We start from the raw sequence: 22,569 nt of genomic DNA, 5'->3' as shown, positions 1-22,569 counted from the left end.
TCAGTTTTTTGTCCACTGTCACCCCCAGGTCCTTTTTTGCAGAGGTGCCGCCCAGCCAGTCAGGCCCCAGGCTGTACCAGTGCATGGGATTGTTCCATCCTAAATGCAGGACATTGCACTTGTCCCTGTTGACCCTCATGAGATTTTTTTGGCCCAATCCTCTAATTTGTCTGTAGGTCACTGGATTTTGGAGTGCTGAGCCTTTTGAAACTCCGGGGGGGGGGCGAGGCAGGGTTTTATTTTATGACTGGTAAAATCCCTCCTGGTATAAGATACTGGTGCTTGATGGAAGGAACGTACTGCATGGTGAACATAACGGAAGCAATCCTCGATATTACTTACAAAACCTGTGGTGATGCTGTACCCCAAATTACAAATCTCACTGCTAAAGGTATGGGTGAGAACTGCACGGCTTACATGTTATTGACAGTCTTTTGCAGGGTGGGGTACTCTCCAGTGGAGGCAGCTGTCTAGTGGATCTGCTCTGAGCAAGCCGGCAGCATGTTTACAAGCAGGAAACTGGGCTGTACATGTCAGGGCATGCACAGATTTCCAAAGTACCGCAGCAAGGATGCAGGGCTTGCTGCTTTGCTTTTCAAATCCCTTCTCCTTTAATAAAAAGGTTGAATAATTAATTTTGGCCCGTCACTGGGACCAGGTGTTCTAGGAACTGCCTGGCCCTTAGCTACCGTAGCAATTTGGAGGAGCAGCGTTGGTCCATTGGTGAATCCCTGCGGAGACTCCACGCTAACATATTGGTGCTGCACAAAAAATAATATAATATTGGTTCTGTACCAAAAAAAAATGTAACCCAAATCCACATTTTTCTGTGATCAAAATGAAACACCACTGTATCTATCTGTCCCTACATCTCTCTCTCTCTCGCTATATATATACCCGTAGATAGCTACATCCATGTTATTACGGGTGCTTCATTTTAATTACTTTTTTAACCAAAAACTGGGGAATTGCTGTTTATCAAAGAAACCCGGGATCCCCGGTGCAAACCCCTTCGCGGGGGGCGGGGTCCGCGCCCGCCAGGCTCCTCCCCGCGTGGGCAGCAGCTCCCGGGACAGCGCGGGAGCGGGGCCAGCGCAGCGCGTCATCGAAGCGCGCCGCGGGGTGGAAGTGACGCGTCTGCCGCACGCCGTCGCTGCTCAGTCTCCGGTAGCGGGCGGAAGCGGCGGGTAGCGGCGCCGGGAGCGGTAAGCGGGCGGGGCGAGGCGGTGGCCGCGGAGCCCCCGTGCGGGGGAGGCCCTCCGGCTCCGCTTGTTGTCTGACCGCTCCGTGGGTCTCGGCTCCGGGACCTGGCGCTGGGCGCTGACACGTGTTGCGCGGCGCCTGTGTCTGCCCAAGGGCGCGTTGCTCGGCCCCGCGGCGGGGTGAAGGGGCCGTTAGCTGAGTCTTGTCCCCCCCCGCTGTTGGCCCCACTCCCTGCTCCAGCCGTCGCCAGGCAGGAGGTGCAGCGGGAGCCGTGCTGGGGACTGACCCCAAGTGATGGAGACGTCCCCCGAGCTTACAGTTGGCACCTGCGGGTGCTCTCGCATCCTCAGGGAGACTTCAGTTGTTGAGACGCGCCAGCAGCGCTGCCATTGCCTTTTAAACCGGCACTGACTTGGCATCTGTGGCTGAAAACGGGTTTGTTTGAGTTCAGCTGGAATCGATCTCTGTGGATTTCCCGTTTCTGTCAGTGGGTGCCTGTCGTGCGTTGTTACGTTTAATTGCGTTTCGAAGGTTGATTTAGAACTTGCCTGAACTGCGTTGTAATCCGCAGTACCGTGTGTATTTCAAGGATGGATGTCTGCCTGTCTCAGCTAACGGGGAGTCTTGTTTCAGGTTTCCTGACTCAAATGGGTGATGAAAAGGATTCTTGGAAAGTGAAAACTTTAGATGAAATTCTTCAAGAAAAGAAACGAAGGAAGGAGCAAGAAGAGAAGGCAGAGATAAAACGCATGAAAAATGTAATCCATCTCCATAATGTTATTCTAATTACAGTGAGGTTTAAGCTTTCCCCTCTTGTTTTTCTAATAGAACAAAGTTTCTTCTTAGACCTGTCGGTGACATTCCTGTGACCTTCCCTCTCTAGCACTGTCTCTTGTGCGTTAACACAATACTGTGCTTTGTTAAAATGTAATGGGGAACAGGACCAGATCTTTATCCCTGCTTCAGAGCTGTGGAAAGGTCTGTCTAAGAAATCAATGTAATTCAGTAGGCGTTTGAGTTGTGGTAGAATAAGGGCAGAGGGAGATGAACAGGAGAAGTTAAGCAAATAATTAAAAAAAAAAAAAAAATGAAGATAGCTATGAGAAGCTGACTGCAGTTTGTGTTTACCCTTCCCTCGCTCTTCTTCCCCTCCCATAGTCTGATGACCGGGATTCAAAGCGGGACTCCCTGGAAGAGGGGGAGCTGAGAGAGCACCGCATGGAGATAACGATCAGGAATTCACCCTACAGGAGAGAAGATTCAATGGAAGATAGGTAAGAGTAGGGGGAGGTGATGTTTCGGGATGCTTATGTTGCCTTGGAAGCAAGAAAGTCAAAATGCGCTGCACTTGTTGGGTTAGTGAGATGGACTTGGAGTGACTGAGGTTGGCTCACTTTCTGTTCCCTTAAGCTCTGAAAGTGCCATACCTTACAAGAGATTGTGAAGCTTTGGGAATTGTTGCAACATGTTTCAAGTGTTCAGATGATATATTAATGTTGTGAGCTGAATAAAATAGAAAACATGTTCCTTCTCACAAGGGGGACAAAATATATAGACATCACTTCCTTGTATTTTATTCTTCTTTATATCTTAGAGGAGAGGAGGATGATTCCTTAGCGATAAAACCACCACAGCAAATGTCACGGAAGGAAAAAACCCATCACAGGAAGGATGAAAAGAGGAAAGAGAAACGGAGACATCGGAGCCATTCAGCAGAAGGTGGAATTGTCATTGCTGTTTAACTTCTGTTATAGTAGCTTTTTGGGTCGAACAGATCTGGGCTCTTAGTTGCAAGTGCCTGAAGATGTAACTTGGGGCAAAAAACGTGTGTAATTATTGGTTGGTAATTTTTTCCCAATAACTTATATAGATCAGATTCCTTTGCTACTGGGGTTGTGCTTAATTCACTTAAGAGGTTTGTTTGGATTTCTGAGAAACTGTTCTAGGATGGGTTTAGAGTCCAGTTCTGTCTCTGGAGTCAGTGTTGAAATTCCCACTGACTAGTCAGCACAGAATTGAGCATGTGGTCATTGTACCTTCCTATACAGACCTCAGCATGCTTTTGCTGGTTGTTAACGTACAATAATCAATCTTGCTTTTCCCATCATCGGAGAACACTTATTGTTAATGTTAATATACTGGCTGGTTTTCATAAGTTTTAATTATGCTTATGATACAAATTCAGGTCAGGATTTTACCAACACGTAGCAAGACAGGGACACAACACACATTGACACATTTTTCCTGCCTCTTCCCTTATTTCTTTGCCTTTTTAAGAATAGGCATGTGGAATATATCGCATGCAATAACTATCTATTACTGCTAATTATCTTCACTAGGGAAGCATGCCAGGATGAAAGAAAAGGACCGTGAACATGAACGTAGGAAGAGACATCGAGAAGAGCAGGATAAGGCTCGTCGGGAGTGGGAAAGGCAGAAAAGGAGAGAATTGGCAAGGGAGCATTCCAGAAGAGAGAGGTAAAACCAGAGCCCTTAATTACCTTCCCCATTCAAAACAAAATCTCGTCCATCTAGTGAGGCTCGAAACAAACATCGTATTTGTCCTAAGACAAATTGTGTCTGTGTTCATCTCAGAACAGGAAATCCCAGGATTTGCATGTACATACATTACCTTTTCAATCAGGGTTTAGTGAGCAGCTGAATGCACTACTGCTTAGCTGCCATTGATTCAATATTGCAGTCCTGGGACAACTGTTCAGATGTACTTTGGGGCAAACTGTTAGTGCTGCTTATCCTGTAAACCTTTTTAGGGTTTGTCCTAAGACGGTGCACATCGATGCCTGAATAATAATACTTTGTCCTGGGAGAAAATGGTTCTAAATGTGGCATCTGTCTGTAGCCTCAGTTGTTGCTTTTCTGTGTTCTTAACTGTATTTTACTACATTTATAACTGACTTTGTTGCAACTAATAACTGGCTTTGTTGCTGTGCCTAGCTGCTTGTCCATAATACAGAATGGATGGTGGACTTTGAAGGGAATTGTTAAGCAAGCTCAACAAGTTGAAATGTTTAATGTTATTTTTAACTTCCTATGGCATGAAAAGCTTCATGCAGATGGTCCTCTCAATCTGTCTGGTTAGGCAAAATGGAGGCAGAAGAGAACAAATCTGTTTTTAACAGTTACTGTCTACCTTTTGTAAAGGGCTGTTTATACTATTGGCAAGTACACAGCGGTATTGGTAATTTTGTTGCTAGTTGGTACTGAAATCAAATTAGCTCTTAACAGTCTCTTACTGCAACAGGAACAAGGAGTTCAGAATTAAGAAAACCAAAATCTGGACGTTTTGGTTTATAATCATTGATAACATAATAAAGGCTAAGTAATGTTTCTAGGGATCGTCTGGAGCAACTTGAGCGGGAACGGGAAAGGAAAATCAGAGAGCAGCAAAAAGAGCAGAGGGAGCAAAAAGAGCGGGAAAGGCGAGCAGAAGAAAGGCGCAAGGACCGGGAAGCCAGAAGAGAAGGTACCTGCTTCAGTGTAAACAGTTTAGTGGCTTGCTGGCTAATGGAACAGCTGTGGCAGCTGGAGAGAATAAGTAACTGTTAGGTGCTCTTGCCAGGGGGTTCTAAAAATTTGGCTCCTGCATCAGTCATGAACAAGGTCACAAAATCCTATGTGGGAAAGAGCAATGTTTTCAGGCTTGCATGACCTCTTCATTACCATGGCTCTCAGAGCTATTGGTTATGAATCAGGCCCTTGGTCAGTTTTCAATGAATGTCCTGTCCTTTACCTATCACAAGATAAAGTAACTTGTTGGAGTTCATTGAATTTCATTACCATAATTATCTGAGACCTCATAGTTTCCGGTTAGCATATCATTTTGCAACGTTTGCATGATACATTTAGGTCACACATTACTAACAGAGAGGATAAACCAGTTTGGATTGGTGCTTAGGACCAGAGGATGACTCTAGAGTGTGTTAGTGGCTTGGATGCCATGGTTACCTTCTTGGACTCTTGTTTTGTAATGAAGACTGTTCAGACTGTTAGTCTCTGTTTACAAGTGTAGCCCCACTTTGCTTTGCCACATTCTACCTTTTGAAGGTGCTATAATTCCCTTCATCCTGGATGTTTACACAGCTCACTCGCTGAGTCATTCATTTTCCCCCTATGATTTCTCGAATTGTAATGTATTTGGTGTTTGCCCAAATTGCTCCTTTCTATACCTTCATTCTTGGGGGCGGGGCGTGTTTCTGTACCTTGCCCACTTTGTGTGCTTCGTTCTGGTAACGAGTGCCTGGAAACGTATATGCTATTGCAGATGTTTGTCTTAAAGTGGCAGAGGCAGGTGGGGGGCCTCTGTACACGGGCCAGAATATGTTCTGTCCTTTGTTGCCATGTTTCATTTCCAAACGGCACAGCTAGACATCACTGCTTCTCAAGGTGGCAACACAGTCTCTTTTTATTTAGGGGTACTGGTAGGTATTTTTTATTTGTTTGTTTTTTTCTAGGGGAGAACATTCATATACAGAGCAGGCTGACCTGAAAGAGGACAAGGTTTGGGATTGGCAGCAGAAATGTAATGCCTTTGATTTTTTTTGTGTTGTTTCTAATAGTTTCTGCCCACCATAGAACAGTGAGGGAAGAATATGGAGATAAAATAAAAATGAGACCTTGGAGTCGCAGCCCACTACGCCAGCAGAGAGACAAGCTTGAGCAAGGAGATGGCAGGAAGCCAGGTAGTGGTTCTACTTGACTCTTTGCCTTTGTACTGTAATGAGAGAGGCCCAGTAATGGGGAAAGCAGTTCAGTTTTTAGCTTTAAAAATATTTATGGCTTATGTAGAGCAATTAAATCATTTTTTTTTTTAACAGTCAATGTTCATGGTCCGAATGAGTTTGCATAGCTGAAACTCCAGCAGGAGACTGATCAAAGACCCTGCAAACGTCGGGTGTGACCAGGCAATTCTATAATATGTGAATAGTCAGAAATAGTCTCATCTCTAATGAGATGACCCATGATGGACACTGCTCTTAGGAGGATGCGTCTGCAAGATTGCATGTAAATAATTCTTTATTCTTAGGCTTCACTAGCAAGTTGCCTTTCCCTCAATTTGTTGGATGGGGCTTGTGAGTGTTTTAGCTCACTTCTTAAAAATGGCCCTTCATTTCAAGCCTTTTCTAGGTTGATCCAGAATCACTGCAATTCATAATTTTCATAGTGTGCAACTTTAACTCGGTGTTGTAATCTTTTGACTGTGATGGATGGAAGGAGTGAGGGAAGAGGAGAAGCAAAAAAAAATCCTATGTTCCAGTAATGACTCTGTCTGTTTCACAGTAAAAGAGGAGAAACCAGAAGAAAGAGACCTCCTGTCAGATTTGCAAGACATCAGTGAGAGCGAGAGAAAAACGAGCTCAGCAGAATCTTCATCAGGTGCTGTTCCCATGGAAATGGGCAGAATTCATTCTAGACCATAATCCTGTGTATAAGATGATTGTTTGAGAGTGCACCTTGTTACTTACATGTCCTCTGCTTGTCCCCTGAAAGAATCTGCATCTGATTCAGAAGAGGAGGAAGAGGAGTCCACTAGCGAAGAATCGGAAGAGGAAGGAGAAGAGGAAGAGGAGGAGGAGGAGACTGGAAGCAATTCTGAGGAAGTGTCTGAACAGTCAGCTGGTAAGAGAGTAGCAGATCCATTCAGAAATCCTGATCCTTTGTGCTTATGGTTGCATGTTGCTTTACTTGGACTACATTCCTCTTCTCTTGGTTTATGGTACAGTGGTAACTAAACGATCAGAACAACTAGGGGGGTGGGACATTCTGTGCAAAACAATATGCTAGTCCTTCTGCATGGGGGCGATCCAAGTCCTAAACCTAACAATCCTCACTGGATCATTTTGGGGAGAGGTTTTGGTTGAAGACTCATTGTTCAAATGATAGCTTAAAACTGGGGAAGTAGAAAATATTATAAGGGAAAATTCTGCACTAGTTGAGAAATGGACTGCAGACAGTTTCGCCAGCTCTAGTTTTTCTGATTTTTTTTTTTTTAAATTTTGTTAGGTTTTAATTTTTAGGTCAATAAAAATAGCAATTGGAGCTAATGCTAAAAACATAAATCACAAAAAGTTTAATAATTGCTCTGTTTGTCATTAATTTAGTAAACTAAAAATTGATCACAACAGCCTGGGCCTGACTGCTGGATATTTTTCTTTGAGAGCAATGACAGGTAACCACCAAAATTTTTAAGACGTTTCCAAATTTGGCTCTTGCCACCAATAATATCCAAATTTTGTTAAGCTTAAGTGATATCACTGGAGGACCTTTCTTCTTTCTAGTGATATAAAGTATCTGACTGCAGCTAATAACAGAGCTATAAATTCTTTGTGTTATGGCATTGTTTTCTTTCCCTGTAAATAAACCTGTAAAGCAGTCCATCATATTTTCATTTTCTCGTGTGTTTGTTTCCAAAATTTCTCAATTTCAAGGCATGAATATCGTGCATAAAATCTGTGCCCCATGCTTTTCCCAACCATCAAGTTAAGAGAGATCTTAATATTATTTTAACGTCATGTTATAAATGCATAATGTAAAATTGATGTACGAGAACAGAAATAGCAACTGAAGATATGTCTTCCCTCTCTCGTCTTCAGTTTTAAGCCTCTTCAGTATGGTGCTTCTGTGTAAAGATGCTATTTTCCAAATGAAATAAAGGTGATAGATTATTAACAGACCATGTGGAGCAGGATCTAAAATTCATTAGAAGCGGCCTTGCCAGCTTGCAAGATTCAGCAACTCCAAGCTGAAACAATGCTTATTTTGCTGTGCCTTGTTCTGTTTTCCAGAAGAGGTGAGCGAAGAAGAAATGAGCGAAGAGGAAGAAAGGGAGAATGGAAACCACATTCCAGTTGGTACGATGCAAACCTGGATTTTGGCTGCAGCAATAATTTTCTTTCTCTTCTGTTTCGCGATCAATTAATTTTAATGCACTACTTGGAACACAAAAATGGTTTGATGTTCTAGCCTATTATGGTATGAATTCGTGTGTGTGTAAATTCTATGGGGAAGGAGATAATCATTTTGGAGGCCTGGTTCATGACATGGTATGGTATGCATTAAAAGACTCTGGCTTTTAATTATTTTTTAAATAATATAGGGCTCATATAGACATTCAGTTTCTCCTGGGAGAGTTGCTGCTCTTACAGGAGAAACAAGTGTACAAATATTCAGGCTTTTTCTCCCAGAGTAAAAATGGCCACTCCACGAGAGAGCCTGGGAACAGCCAAGGTTAAATCACTCCCAGGAGAGTTTCTCTTGGAAGAGTGAATGTCTGTTCATGCTGGGCAGCTTCTCTCAGAAGAGAACATAGTCCTTAAGGATTTCCCATCCCCTGCTGCCCCCCCCTCCCCAAAGGCAGCTTGACGGCTAGTCGTAGGGAAGACGGCGATTGTGTGTTGCTTGCTAGACTCTGTGGCTTCAGCAGGGAGCAGAACAAGTCCCCTTCACAATCTTTGCATTGTGGTACAGGGAAACTCAGGCTGACCGTAGGCAGTCTGGGTCAGCTAGTCAGGCTGCCCTGTGTGCTGCTGACATCTGTCTTCAGGCAGACTAGGGGAGCCTACACAGCACACCATGATGTGTGTCCAGCCCCCCCCCCCCCCCCCCCGCAAGTCCGTGTCATCACTGCAACCTCTCTACTCTTCAGAGCATCAGCATTTGAATGTCTGTACACACTGCTCTGGTTAAGTGTTACTACCAGGAGAAAAACGTGGCAGAATTCTTCCAGATTCTTTGAATGTGTGTACACAGGGTTGACGGTGGAGTTTTGCCATTGCTGTGCCAGCAGCTGTTGGTTTCCACAACTGATTCTAACTTTTAAAGTTACAGAGTCAAGGTTTGACCGAGATTCAGCAGGGAGTGAAGGAGAAGAGGAGGAAGTCGGAGAGGGCACTCCACATTCCAATGCCATGACAGAGGGAGATTATGTCCCAGATTCTCCAGCTTCATCTCCCATTGAGCTAAAGCAAGAGTTGCCCAAGTACCTTCCTGCACTCCAGGTAGAGGGTCCATTTGCAGCTGTTCCTGAATGTCTTAGGCTGATGGGATTAAATTGGCCAGTGTCACTGATGGCAAACAAGTGCTGCTAGTATCTGGGATGTAAAATATGACTTCATACCCACTCAGCTGCTTACACTGTAAGCATAAACCACACCAAGGTAAAGCCAGAAGTATATTGTAGTTATGTGACCCCTTCAGTGTCTGAGGTGTATTCCATCAATTAAATAGTCACTTTAAGAATTTTAAAATGTGTACTTGTTCATGCATATCATATACACACATTTTAATCAAAATAGAAACACAGTGAGTTGTGCTTACATATCTACACAAGAAAGCAAAGTGTTCATTTTATATAGAGTCTGCCGTTGTCACGTTAACCTGAGGCAGCAACTAGACAGTCATGACCTGGGTAATCCTACCTCTTAGCTGTTGGTGGCTTATGTTCAGGGGATATGTATTCTGCTTAGTGCTGTACAGGAGAGTTATTGACTTAAGGTGCTGAGACAGTTCCTCTGCTACTAAGATAGAAAACTTCTTTTCATCTTCTGTAGAAATGAATGAGGCTCAAGAATAATTGAGGTGAAGTAGGTAACCTATTCCCCTGTAGCGCTGTTCCTGAATAGACACTGTCTTGGGTTATTGAGCAAATGTGCTTTGGAATTCAGTATAGTTTTCTTGGATATAACTGTATTTTAGATTCTTCTAGGATAACTGTAACCATGATGTGTGCACTGTACCGTGTTTTGTGTCTTGGGGAAAAAAAAAAAAAGCCAATCTTAGAGTAGTAACTTGCTGTTAATCTGTCTGTTTTCCCAGGGATGTCGTAGTGTGGAGGAATTTCAGTGTTTGAACAGGATTGAAGAGGGAACATATGGTGTGGTGTACAGAGCAAAAGACAAAAAAACTGGTTGGTATAAGTGCAGCTGTGCCAGTTTATAACAGTAATAAAATGGTGTTTCAGAAAGTGCAAGCTAGTTAGTGTTTTCACAACACTTAGTATAATCATTAAAGGGGTGAAATGTTATCAACCATAAGCAGAGTTTAAGTCCTTACCTGTCTGAGGCTACAGCTCTTCTTGATTATGGGGCTAGGTATGTTTTGGGGACCTATAATTTGAAAAACAGATGGCTTTGCTTAAAACTACAAATTATTCTCTAATTTTTTTGCACCCAAAACAATCCTGTTGTTCTTTTTCCTACCAGGTACTGAGGGGGCTGAAATCTTTCTGGAAAATTTCTTAAAAGGATGTTAATTATGGGCATTAATGTGAAATTACACTAGTATAATGGACACTTTAATGTTGGCAATGATATCGATGTGTGATCTAGTGGTGTTTGTGGATTGGGTGATTGTACACAGAAGAGGTGCCCATTGTTGGAAGCTTTTAAACCATAGGGAATCTAAAATTGGGTTATCACATTCAGGGCTTTTGATTGTAGTGACATTGACCAGTTAGTTATTCTGAAATCTGATAATCCCTTATCACAAAGTTTTCCAATGAGGGAACTGCTAACTAGTTTCCTATAACGAATAATTATCTTGTGCCATGCATGTACGAGATTAAGGTTAAAGTTTAGATTTAATGCAGCAATGCTTTGCATTTCTGTAGCATCTTCCATTCCATTGCTGTACAGACCTGAGAGAATGAAGCCTCCTGTAATTTGATAAGGAATGTAATGGGAAGTCTGGCAGAGCTGGCAACATAACTCAGATTTCTTGGTGCTCAGCCTTGAGTGTTTTTGTGCTACAAGGTCAACTTTTCCCTGCTGTATCAAGCTTACTGATCTGAGGATCAGGGAGAAGGGTATAAGTAAATGCTCCATGATAATCAAATGCTTTGATGATATTTACCAGTTGAAAGCTATGCACTACATGTGAATCACTTTCCAAAATCCCCATTTACAAGAACAGAAAATACGTCTAAAATACCGTTATTTGTTGTTGCTGTTTTTCATGAACAATCCATTTGCCCCTCAGCATGGTGTGTATTTTCCAAGATACTTGCTTAAAGGCAGCATCTTGTGTTGGGTTCAGTCATGTATGTAGACATTAGCAAGACAGTCTAGTTTCTCTCAGCTAGAAATTAAAATAGTGAAGATAGCTGGGGGATCCTACAATTGATTGATTGTAGATCTACCAGTAGGTGTCACTGCAAATTTGGGGATGATTTAGTCTTTAATATAAGCTGTGGACAGGGTCTGTAGAAAAATAGATGTTTAGTTCACTTACTGTTTGCTTTGCAGTTCACCTGTCATTCCTGTGCAAACAAAACTGGACTTAGTTTTCTCAGTGGTTCAAAAACTTGCATGCTGAAAAATGCTTCCCACAGCAGCTGTCATATATTTGAAAACTTACAAGCCATTTATATCTATATCTAAAAATAAATTAGGTGTTTTAACTTCTGGTGACATCTATTTTGGAGAAAAGTGATTATTTGTTACCAGTAGTGAAGGAGTCAAATGGGAAGTAATTTGCATCCTCCTAGTTTTGAAGTGGCTTATCGAGTGGAAGCTGGACTTAGTCGAACATTTTGACAGAGTATGTGATGAATCAGCTGGATCACTTCTCCCCTGCAGTCTATAAACAGCTGGATGCTGAATGTTTATCACCTCTGATATTGATTCTCCTCATTGCTGCTGTCAAAAATGATGTATCGCTTTCCTGCAAGCAGGCTGTTTCCAGCAGGAAATGCAGCTTTATGAATTAAAAAAATACGCAGCATTTCAAACCAAACAACTGACAGATGGTGAAAATGGCTTCTTGTTCTCTGAGCTCTGTGCACTAGGCAGAGAAAGCATGCTCCTATATTTAAAGTAGGCAACTGGGAGACAGGAATTCTGGGTATTGCCAGCTCTGTCATTTGAAATTCTCAGCTCCTCCATCTCCAGTTTTGGGGTAGTGCCAACCTTATAGGAATCTTGCCTTTTTTTAAGCATTTGCAATGCTCTAGAGAATGGAAGGCCCAGGGTGGAGCCATGGTCTCTTTACAGTCATTCTTTGTGCTGTTACGCTACTGGGGCCACTTCCCCTCTAGCCTAATTAATGCTGTGCTCTGGAACAGCAAGAGCTGCGATAGACTGGCTGTTCTCTCATCCATACCTGGTTTTGATACAGCCATGCCACTGTGGACTCAGGGGACCTTGGATAGCTGTAATTGATGTATAGTAAACAGGAGCATTATATGGTCTAATGGTTCACATTTTAAATGATTTTTGCCTTTGTACACGATTAATTGATTTGCATAAGCCAGTACAAGGCCCATTGCTCACTTAAGCCCTATATTTACATGCTGCATTCTCTGGCGGAGGGGCTGTCTTTTTATTATGCTTCTATAATGGGCCCCCAAAGCACTATGAATATTACAGTACAAATATTCCAATTTTGAAGCTTTAAGCAGCACATAAGCTTTATGACAGGACTTTGTATAGGAGTGAATTAAACTCATTGCATTTTTCCCTTCAGCCAGGCTATTTTCTAGCAAAGATAGTGGTCAGTATTTTGTTTCTTGAGACAAAGCACAATACTGTTTTTTGTTTAATCTTCCCATTGGGATTTATGGCAATATTGTAAAAGCATTAATCAACAGTCTTAGAAGTTAATGTGAGAGAGAAATTTCTTTGGATTTTATTGTCTGAATTTAACAAATCATTTTACTATGCTTATGTCAATCTAATCCCAACTGCATAATATTTAAAACATGTGTAATGGCTTCCATTGATATAATTGAAAACTGTGACTACAGTGGAGAGTCCTGTCTTAACAAGTATTTTATTATCTGTTTCGCTTCGATTCTGCAGTTAAGCTAATTCTGTTTTTCCTTGTAGATGAAATTGTGGCTCTGAAGCGGCTGAAAATGGAAAAGGAAAAAGAAGGCTTTCCCATTACTTCTCTAAGAGAAATCAACACCATTCTGAAAGCGCAGCATCCAAATATTGTCACTGTCAGAGTAAGGCCTCTAAAACCTTTATTTTAGCATTGATTTTTATTCTTGAAGTATTATTCTTTGGTGCTTAAGATGCCCTATAATGATTCAGTTGAAATGCAATGTTTGCTCAGTAATGATTTTTTTTCTATGTGCTGCTGGTAACATTTGCAAAACCAAACAGCTGTTCTTTACTAGAGTTTTGGGGGTTTTGTTTCTTTTTTTCCAACTAAGGACTTTTTACTCTGTAAGGAATAGTCTTGAGTGCTTATGTGCCATAACTCTTATGTGATATTTTTTTAAATATTCCTTTTATTTACTTGTTAATGCATTGCCAAAAGCCATTACTTTGCTTTCTAAACTTCAGATTATTTTTGTTTGGTTTTTAGGAAATTGTTGTGGGCAGCAATATGGATAAAATCTATATTGTAATGAACTATGTAGAGCATGACCTCAAGAGTCTGATGGAAACCATGAAACAGCCATTTTTACCAGGTAATGGATTTCCTAGCCTCCTGTGGATTGCTAGTGCATTAATAGTAATGTCTCTGAGCCTAATGCTGTAGTGCATCAGTAGCTAATATCCTAATAGCTTAGCGTGTAATGGGTACCATTGAGCTTGATCTTTCTGGGGGCTCCTTCACAAGAAGGACTTTCATTTTTGTATTTATTGAACCTCTCCATTTAGATTTTTGTCTTAATTATCATTGCTGTAAAATCGAAGAATATAGTGCAGGGGTGGACAAAATACAGCCCGCTAACTGACTGGATCTGGCCCATGGCTGCCCCCGCAGTGCTCCACGTGGGGCTGAGCCCCACTTGCTGCCTCCAGGACAGCCCAGGCCTGACAGCCCAGGCCCAGATCAGCATTCCCATGCTGCTCTGCTCCCTTCACCTCTAGTGGGAGCCACCCAGCTGAAGCTTCCTCCCTTCCCTCCAGACTGCCTGAAGTGGTGCAGCAGGGGCAGGAGCAGGAGCTGCTGCTGGAGGCAAGGGGAACAGAGCAGCACCCAGCTGGCTGCAACTGTACCAGAAACAGCCCCACTAGAAGCTGCATGAACTGGCTAGGATCTGTTCCCCTCGCCTGCAGCTGCAGCTCCTGCTCCTGCCTTGGCTGTGCCACTCCGACAGGGGGTGAAGCTTCAGCTAGATGGCTTCTGCCCCAGTGTGTGGGGCTTTGGCTGTAGCTCCTGGCTGTCTTCAACCTGTTCTGTGGTGGTTGAAGGGGAACTTTTTCCTTGATTGACTCATTGGAAGTTCAGCTGACTCATATTCTTCTTTATTTTTTCAAAATTATTTGTCTTGTGGAGAGCCAGGCAGTAGGCATTCCAGGACGTTGTTCTCTTGATTTGATATAATAAGATGATTCCCTGAATAAATGAAAAATTAGGGGATTTAACAGGTTGTGCCTGGACAGCACCACCTTCCTCCTATCGGAATGTGATGCTGTGTGAGCTTCCTCAGATGGCTTTGCAAAACGGTTCTGTTCATGTGACAAGCTATTTCTTAGTCTTGCATTGGTATAGTCAGATTCATATGGCATTGGTATAATCAGATTTATATGGCAATCATCCATGCATCATAATAAATTCTTCTTCTGCATGGCTTTTGCTAAAAATTTTGCCTAATACATTTATTTCACAGTCTTGTGTTAAAACGCCAGAACCAAATCTGGTGTCTTGTTCTGCATGATTTCATTGGAATCAGAATTTGGCCCATTCTAATAAAAGGCCTGGGTTGTGTTCACTAAATCCTGGTGGTTCTTTCTTTATTAGTGAAATACAAACTACATTTATCTGTGTGTGTGTCTTATATGCAGCTTTTTTTTAAAAAATAAAAATAATGTTAGTAATGGATCCCATCTTTTGCCACTGGACTCCCTGTTTTGTCCTTCCAGGTGAAGTGAAAACCTTGATGATTCAGTTATTGCGTGGAGTGAAGCATCTTCATGATAACTGGATACTTCATCGAGACTTGAAAACCTCCAATCTACTGCTCAGTCATTCAGGCATTTTAAAAGTAAGAATACAGAGTGAGTTTGATAGTCTTTTTTGCCTGAAAAGGCACTGTGTACTTCGGTCTTTTGCTGCATTAATGCCAGTGATATTTGGATAGTATGTTGCACTCCTGTCTGTGAGAGAGCAGCTGTAACACGGAAGAAAACTTTCTGTTCCATTCAGTATGGATGAACTCTTTATACCATCCCAAACTTTGCTAATGCTTACATGGTCTCATTTAGTCACTCTCTGCATGGCAAGGGGTAAAAACCCAGGAAATTTCTGGCCCAGGGAGAGTTGACTATATAATGATCATAGTATAAGAACAGATAATATTTGGCTTACCAGTCAAAAATCCCTCCCTTCAGACAGCAAGCAACCAAAGCTTTGCAAGGTCATCATAAATCACTTCTTCATGGTGTGTGCTTCTTGTAATCGTGGCTATTTTTCAGCATGTGAGCTTTGGGGATAATGACTGCAGAGTGCACACTGGCACAGGAGATGATGGGAGTTATTAGTCACATGTATAATTTATCTTTATCCAGGTTGGGGATTTTGGATTGGCTCGAGAGTATGGATCCCCTCTGAAGCCTTACACACCTGTAGTTGTGACACTATGGTACCGGGCACCAGAGTTATTACTTGGAGCCAAGGTATGCCTCATCTTGTCCTTCGGTGTGGCTTTCCAGGAGCTAAAAAGTTTTCAGGGCACTGGGGGGCACAGGTTGGTGGGTGGATTTAATTTTTCTCCTTCAGAATCTTAATTGGAGAGAACCACCAAGGTCTTGCTGTTTAAATATTAGTAGTGATCTTCACTGCCATACAGGGAACTAACTTGCAGGTTTTGGATGTGGGGCTTTGGAAATTGCCTATAATACCATATTTTCTCATGTATAATGCACCCTAAAATAAAATATGCATCTTTTGGGGATGGCAGAATGAAGAAAGAGGATTTTTCCAGAGTTGCATAGAGCAAGCAGTGAGCTAAAAGTTTGGTGAGACTGTGAAATAGCAGGAGAGACCAGGAGTAGGCAGCAGACAGCAAAAAAAAAAAAAAAAAAAAGTCAAATTGGTTACCGGAACATCAAGACAATTAAAAAGGAGAGATGCTTGTTAACATCTGTGGAATGTAAAACAATGAGCCGTTAAGTCAATTGACTCCCTCAGCTGCCCCAAAATAAATGCTACTGTTGTTGCTGGATGGTTGGTTTTGGAGTGAGAATCAAAGTGAGGTGCTTCTATTCTGGGCAGAAAAATCAGCTTCCCTACATAAGACATGCACCCAAAATTGGGGGGGGGGGGTGCTGTTTTTTGGGGGAGAGCTTTGTGTAGGATGCAAGAAAATATTGTATTTGAAGGCTTCAGATTGCCCAGCAAAGTACTCGCAATACTTCTATTGCAGTGTCCATTGCTGATCCCTGTTGTAAACCTGGAAGAGACTAGGGTACGTTCCCGATTAGTATTCTAGTTGGAAAATTGTGGATTGGGGAAAACATGCAAGAATTTCAGAAGTAAGAGAGCACCTTTGCTCAGGACCCAGACCTTCACAGATCTTGAGCCAACAGAATCTGTGGACTATGGGAGGCTCTTCCAAGTGAAAAAGCAGGTTATGCTGAGAAGGGTTGTGTTGTGGACATCTGGTGTTTGACCCTAATCCAAGACTATGCAGGGGCAAAGGAGCCAAAGAGCATGGTGCTGGTGTAGGAGAGGTAGCAGCTAGATCCGGCCCCGCCCCCCGCGCGCTGCTTGCTAATTGTGACAATAGTGGTGTTCTTAAGAGGTGAATGAACTGGGTGGTATTTTGGTGAGTGTTACGTTTTCAGGCTGTGGTATTTGTGTGGATGAACATGCTCTTTTTTACCATCCGCAGTAACCTTTACTGCAGAACATACACTGATGTGTACAAAGTGCATTGAGATTGTTTCACAGTGTGCTTCATTTTAAGTAGTTAGCTAATTAACATTCTTTGAGTTGACTATTGGAATAGATTATTTTAGAAAACAGACCACTCTGTAAAATATCTCCTTTTCCTTTCAGGAGTATTCCACTGCAATAGACATGTGGTCAGTAGGTTGTATATTTGGAGAACTATTGACTCAGAAACCACTGTTTCCAGGAAAGTCAGAAATTGACCAGATTAACAAAGTATTCAAGGTAATGCGCTTTATACTTTGGGAGTAACTGATGATTTTTATAGATGGGACTGAAAGGGGAATAAGAGTTGCACAGGGAAAGTATTTGTTAAAACCTCAACTGAGCCATTTTGCATTTGCTGAATCGCAGAAGCCATATGGTTGATGTGTTTGTGCTTTTGTTTTGTATGCATCATGCATCTGTGTAATGCTAAATGAGCAAGAAAGGTGCATTATGGAGGTGGGTTGTTCTGTATTTTTCTTCCCAGGAACTAGGTACCCCCAGTGAAAAAATCTGGCCTGGGTATAATGAGCTGCCTGCTGTAAAAAAGATGACATTCACGGAGTATCCCTTTAACAACTTGCGCAAAAGGTTTGGGGCACTGCTGTCTGACCAAGGCTTTGATCTCATGAACAAGTAAGTACAAGCTACCTGCAGAACTGGGAAAAGCAAATGTGTGCTGCAAAAGCTGTGTGGAATTATTTACAGCTAGGCATTACTTGCTTGTTAGGCCTGTGTAAAGTGGCTAGTATTCGATTTGGATTTGGCCAATTTTGGGGGACAGCGATTTGATTTGGTGATTTGAATCACTGTCCCAAATCAGTTTGGCTGAATCTCCTAATCAAAAAGGCCCCATCTTCTGTCTATTCTCAGCCCTGTCAGTGGCTGTTCCGCTCAGTCCCAATGTCCTGGCCCTTTTTTTTTTTTTTTTTAAAGCTTGGCACCTGGGGGGGGCCAGAGGTGATCTCTGCTGCCCCATGCTGAGTGTTTGGGTCTGCCATGAGCCCCCAGAAGTCCCAAAGGCTGCTGCAGCAGCTGGTGTGTGTGGGGCTTTAAAAAAAAAAAAAAAAGAGAGATGGGGCCATGCTGGGCAGCCATTGATGGGACTGGGAGTCGGGCAGGGGTTCGGGGGCACTCGGGAGGGGCTCGGGGAGCAGGCAGGGGATGGGGCCTGGTGGGGGTCCCCCCATGGTCCCCTCCCCCCTCCTCCAGCATCCCCCACCCATGCCTACTTACTGGCATGGAGTCCAGGTCCAGCTCCCTGCAGTGCTGAGCAAGGACTGCCTGAATCTCCAAAGCTCTCCAAATCTTTTCTGAGCGTGTTTCTATAAAGAATGTGATTATAGGATACAAGCCAAATAGAGCTGGGTTTCAGTTGTTAGAGCAGATGCATGTCCTTCATACATTAAATAACTGGCTTCATTCACATTACACAGCATTGCCTGAGACCTGATCTCTTCTTGAGAGTGAAGTAGCATTTTAAAACTGCATCAGCTGAGCTGTTTTGGTTCCTTTTGGAGTTGTATCTGGGGACTCATTCATTCTTAGGTGTCTGATGCTTTGCAACTCAATTAACTAATCTCAAAAAAGCTGGGATTGATTTTTACTGCTATGGAGCACCGTTAGTGAGATGGCATATATCTCCGCGTGCTAGTGCTCCTGAAAAATGAGGCTTAGCTGGCTGATTTTATAAGAGAGTCTTTAAACTTTAAAATAATCTTTTGTTACAAAAAAGGAGTTTTAGAAATGAGAAATCTGACTAGATTTTTCCTTTGAGCTAATTTTTCCCCCTCTTCTGCTTTTTTCCATCACATTCCTTTGCCTTGACCAATTTTCAGGTTCTTGACCTACTATCCAGGCAGAAGAATCACAGCCGAGGATGGCTTGAAGCACGAGTATTTCCGAGAGACTCCCCTCCCCATTGAACCGGCCATGTTTCCAACATGGCCAGCAAAAAGTGAACAACAAAGAGTGAAACGTGGTACAAGCCCACGGCCACCAGAGGGAGGCCTTGGATATAGTCAGTTGGTAGGTTTTGTGACTCAGTACAAAATCAGTTAATATAGGCTCTCAGACTCCTTTCTTATCTCCGACTACTAGTTTTGGGAAGGCTGGTAGACTATACTGCATCAGCATAATTGGGCCAGGAATCATTAGATTTACTAGCAAGTGCAAGGCTCCTGTAGAGTGTATGAGAGAAGTGTTAGACACTCCCTGTTTCTACTGTACATGTAAGAATAAGGGCTTTGCAGATATTGGTCTGTTGGTTTCTGTTTGCCATTGCACAGGCAGCAGCAGAATCGCTATCTTGACAGTAAGATCTGAGAGGGAGCAGACCCCTCTTCAAGCACAGTTCAGGTTGCTCTTCCCTTTGGAGTAAACCTGGCTTCCAGTGTTGAGACCTGTCTCTTAAAATGAAAACTGAAATCCCCAGTCTGGCAAGTGGGAGGCAGTTGGAGGCAGAGGAAAGCTTCTCTGTTTCCTCCGAAGTCTGGAAAGACAAATCATTGGAAAAAGCTTTTGGGTGGGGAGGCTCTTAACATTGCTGGACTCTCTGCTTCCTTGTTCGCTAACTCTGGAGAAGCTGTAGTCATTTAGATTCCCTGCAAAGTTCTATCCATTATTTCTCAGTTTCCCTATTCACTTCCACCTCCTTGTTTCTATTCCCCAATCCAGCATATGTTAGACAGTGTGATTTATCTGTTGTACCCAAGGTAATTATGTAGTGGAGGTCACTTCTAAATGTGCATGACCATGCAGAACTCAATGGTGGGTGTCCAGACTTGATCTGATTTGGTGCCAAGCAGGTAGCGTTTACAAAAACAGGCACTCAAGTATAGGGGTACAAAATAAGGAAACCTGTTGAGGTCTTTTTGGAAATAAAGTCCTGGGGTACTAATGATTAAAGGCCATGAATATAACCTTAGCTAGAGCCCAGCTTGGAGGCATTAAATGGAACACTGCATTTCCCTCATTCTTGTGAATACGTTGGTTGCTCTGCTCTTACTGTAGTGTTACACTCTGACCCTTACCCAAATGCACACAACAAAACACCTGACTTGCATGTTGATTTTTCACAGGGTGATGATGATCTGAAGGATACAGGCTTTCACTTGACTACCACAAATCAAGGAGCGTCGGCAGCAGGCCCTGGCTTCAGCCTCAAGTTCTAAAATTAGTGCAAGGAGATTAAAAAAAAAAAAAAAGAGCGAGAGGTACTGAGGCAGAGATTGAGCGCTTTTGACTTCAACCACATCACTACTGGGAGTAGATAGCTGAGTGTGCCAGTTCTGTTCTTCATGTTGGAAAGGCACGATGCTTTTCACAGAAACCTCCAGTTGTCGTCACTGGTTAGAAGGCGCTTGCTGAGCGTGGAATATAACTCCTGTGTTCCATTCAGAGGACTGGAAGCATTCTGAAAAGCCCAAGGATCGTTACAAAAATTCACAAAGGAAAACTTTACAATCTTGGGACTTTTTTTTTGGTTTGTTTTTTAATTTTTTAAAAATTTTTGGCTTGTAAATTTGTAGAATTAAATCTCATTTTTGTTTAATAGTGTGAAGGATTTTGTTTCTTCACCTGGAGCAGACTTGGATGTCAGTGGCACGGGCTTCTAGAGAGGAACCTTTGCAGAAGTATTTTCTGTCTCTCAAACTGAGGCTGCACTGGTAGATGGGCTCTTCTATAAAGATGATTGTGTGTGAACATAGTTATTTATTTGGGCAGGAAACCCTAAACACATTTCTGAGGTTTCTTTCCAGTTCTGTGCCTTGGAGAGAGCTAAGTTATGTTATGCTTAATGCTCATTGATGACTGAGTGCACTGATACCTCCATATGGTTTCTAGTGGATTGACTACTTCACTGTTTGACCTCTCATATGTATATATTTACAGTGGTTGTGCAAAGCTAAAATTGCACTATTGTTTTATAAATCAAGAATCTTAAATATGGGGACTTGGAAATTTATTTCCTATAGGAAGCATTGCTAAAGATTCCCCTTCTCTTAGAAAAGGAAAAACTAGTTGCTGTGAATTCATATTACAATCTACCAGTCCCTCAATGAACGCTGAGCTTCTGTTGGTATTGTCCTGGAAGTTCATGGGTTTTGATTTTCTAATGCATCTCTGAACTGTCCCTTTCTGGGTCTAGGAGGTCAGAAACTACTGTTAAAAGTTATGAATTCACAGGGTTAGAATTAGGCTCCAGTCCAGTGAAATGCTTAACTCTAGTGAGGAGGTAGTCCCACTGACTTCGATACAGTTACTTATGAGCTGAAAGTTAAGCATGTTTGGTAGCTTGCTGGATCAGGGCCTCTGAAATTGAGAACTTTGTGCACTTGGATTGTCATAACTTTGAAAATAGAGTACAGTTTTTCTGGGAGAAAAACAGAAATGTATGGACAGTATAAAACACATTTTCTTATGCCTGGTTTTCTGGTATGGCAAAAAATTGGCAGGGAGGTGGGCTAGAAGGTGGATTAGCTCCATTGTCCATCAGTGGCTGATACAAGCATGATTTTGACAAGATTCCCCTGTGCTGGAGATTTGTGGAAAATCGGTAATGGATGGAAAAGCAGACTTCCTGCTGCATTCCTCAGACTGCAGAGCAAGAGAACACTTTGCAGTGCCCTGCACCGTGGCTGGGAAAGGATCAAACATGACTTTTTTATATTCTGTTTGACTTCACTGTAATGTTTGTGCTGCTTGACCTCTTTACCTTAGTACTTCCGTAGCGTCATGGGTTTTTCACCATCAGTGGACACTGCGCAGGAAAAGTTTGATTCCCAGCAAAAGAGAGTTATTTAAAAGTCATGGGGTTTTTTTGTTTTTTGGGTTTTTTTGTTTGTTTGGGGTTTTTTTTAGTAAAACAAACCAAAAGCAGGATGAAGATGGGAATTTTGTCTGGTTTTGTCAAGAGTGTAATTCTAGATATTCCACTGAAGGAGAATACTGCTACACTCCCCGAGCAGCAGCATTGTCCAGTGGGTCTGACTCAATTTTTAAAGCAGCAGAACACACTTGTATTTGACTTCAAAGGTCTATTTTTGCATAGAGCGCTTACTGTACATGATCTGAATCAGAATGGTCCATGCCAAGGACACAAGCTTTTATTTTCTATTCCTGTACTCTCAAAAAGTAACTATACCAATTTTTTCTGATGATGATAAAATCATTTCCTAAGCTATTTATTCATACTAAATAAATGTGTGACACAAAAAGAGTTAAAGTACTGGTGGCATGCTAATCCTATCAGCAATTCTGTTGATATTTGACCTTTTTTTTTGTATAACAGACCTGACACGCATACATTTAGGATGTGGGTGGGGAAAAATTTTTCCAAATTAAATTTGGAACTTTAAAATTTACAGATAAACTGTTGGCTTTTTTTTAACTATATGTAACTCCTGTAGATGGCAATAAGGGGAGAGAATATTTTTGAAGGCAGTTTGACCAGGATCAGTTGTTTAATTAACTTCAAACCACTGTGTCTATTGAACTCAGGTTTTCAAATGCACA

The 22,569-nt window shown here is 42.3% G+C and overlaps 1 protein-coding gene across 5 annotated transcripts; it reads left to right on the top strand.

The window, feature by feature from the left end:
• The first annotated feature begins 1,122 nt into the window (after window positions 1-1,122).
• Window positions 1,123-22,552, top strand: LOC149854638 (cyclin-dependent kinase 11B). Of its 5 annotated transcripts, none has more exons than XM_090023410.1 (20): window positions 1,123-1,205; window positions 1,837-1,961; window positions 2,362-2,477; window positions 2,798-2,922; window positions 3,543-3,681; window positions 4,557-4,687; window positions 5,781-5,903; window positions 6,502-6,597; window positions 6,712-6,840; window positions 8,010-8,072; window positions 9,043-9,218; window positions 10,036-10,126; window positions 13,044-13,165; window positions 13,531-13,636; window positions 15,039-15,160; window positions 15,684-15,791; window positions 17,176-17,292; window positions 17,540-17,688; window positions 18,891-19,080; window positions 20,133-22,552. In XM_090023410.1, exons 2-20 carry the CDS (start codon window positions 1,851-1,853, stop codon window positions 20,223-20,225), a joined length of 2,307 nt encoding a protein of 768 aa, XP_089879536.1. In that variant the 5' UTR covers window positions 1,123-1,205; window positions 1,837-1,850; the 3' UTR covers window positions 20,226-22,552. The 5 variants fall into 5 exon arrangements, with proteins under 5 accessions (XP_089879536.1, XP_089879538.1, XP_089879534.1 ...); XM_090023412.1 differs by having other exon boundaries at window positions 9,049-9,218; window positions 20,133-22,551; XM_090023408.1 differs by having other exon boundaries at window positions 8,007-8,072; window positions 20,133-22,551.
• Window positions 22,553-22,569: the final 17 nt, after the last annotated feature.

The sequence above is a fragment of the Crocodylus siamensis genome, chromosome 12, assembly GCF_052110815.1.
Source record: "Crocodylus siamensis isolate JL-2025a chromosome 12, ASM5211081v1, whole genome shotgun sequence".
In the NCBI taxonomy this organism is placed as follows: domain Eukaryota; kingdom Metazoa; phylum Chordata; order Crocodylia; family Crocodylidae; genus Crocodylus; species Crocodylus siamensis.
The sequence above is the reverse complement of the archived record's forward strand: the minus strand, read 5'-3'. Positions and strand labels throughout refer to the sequence as shown.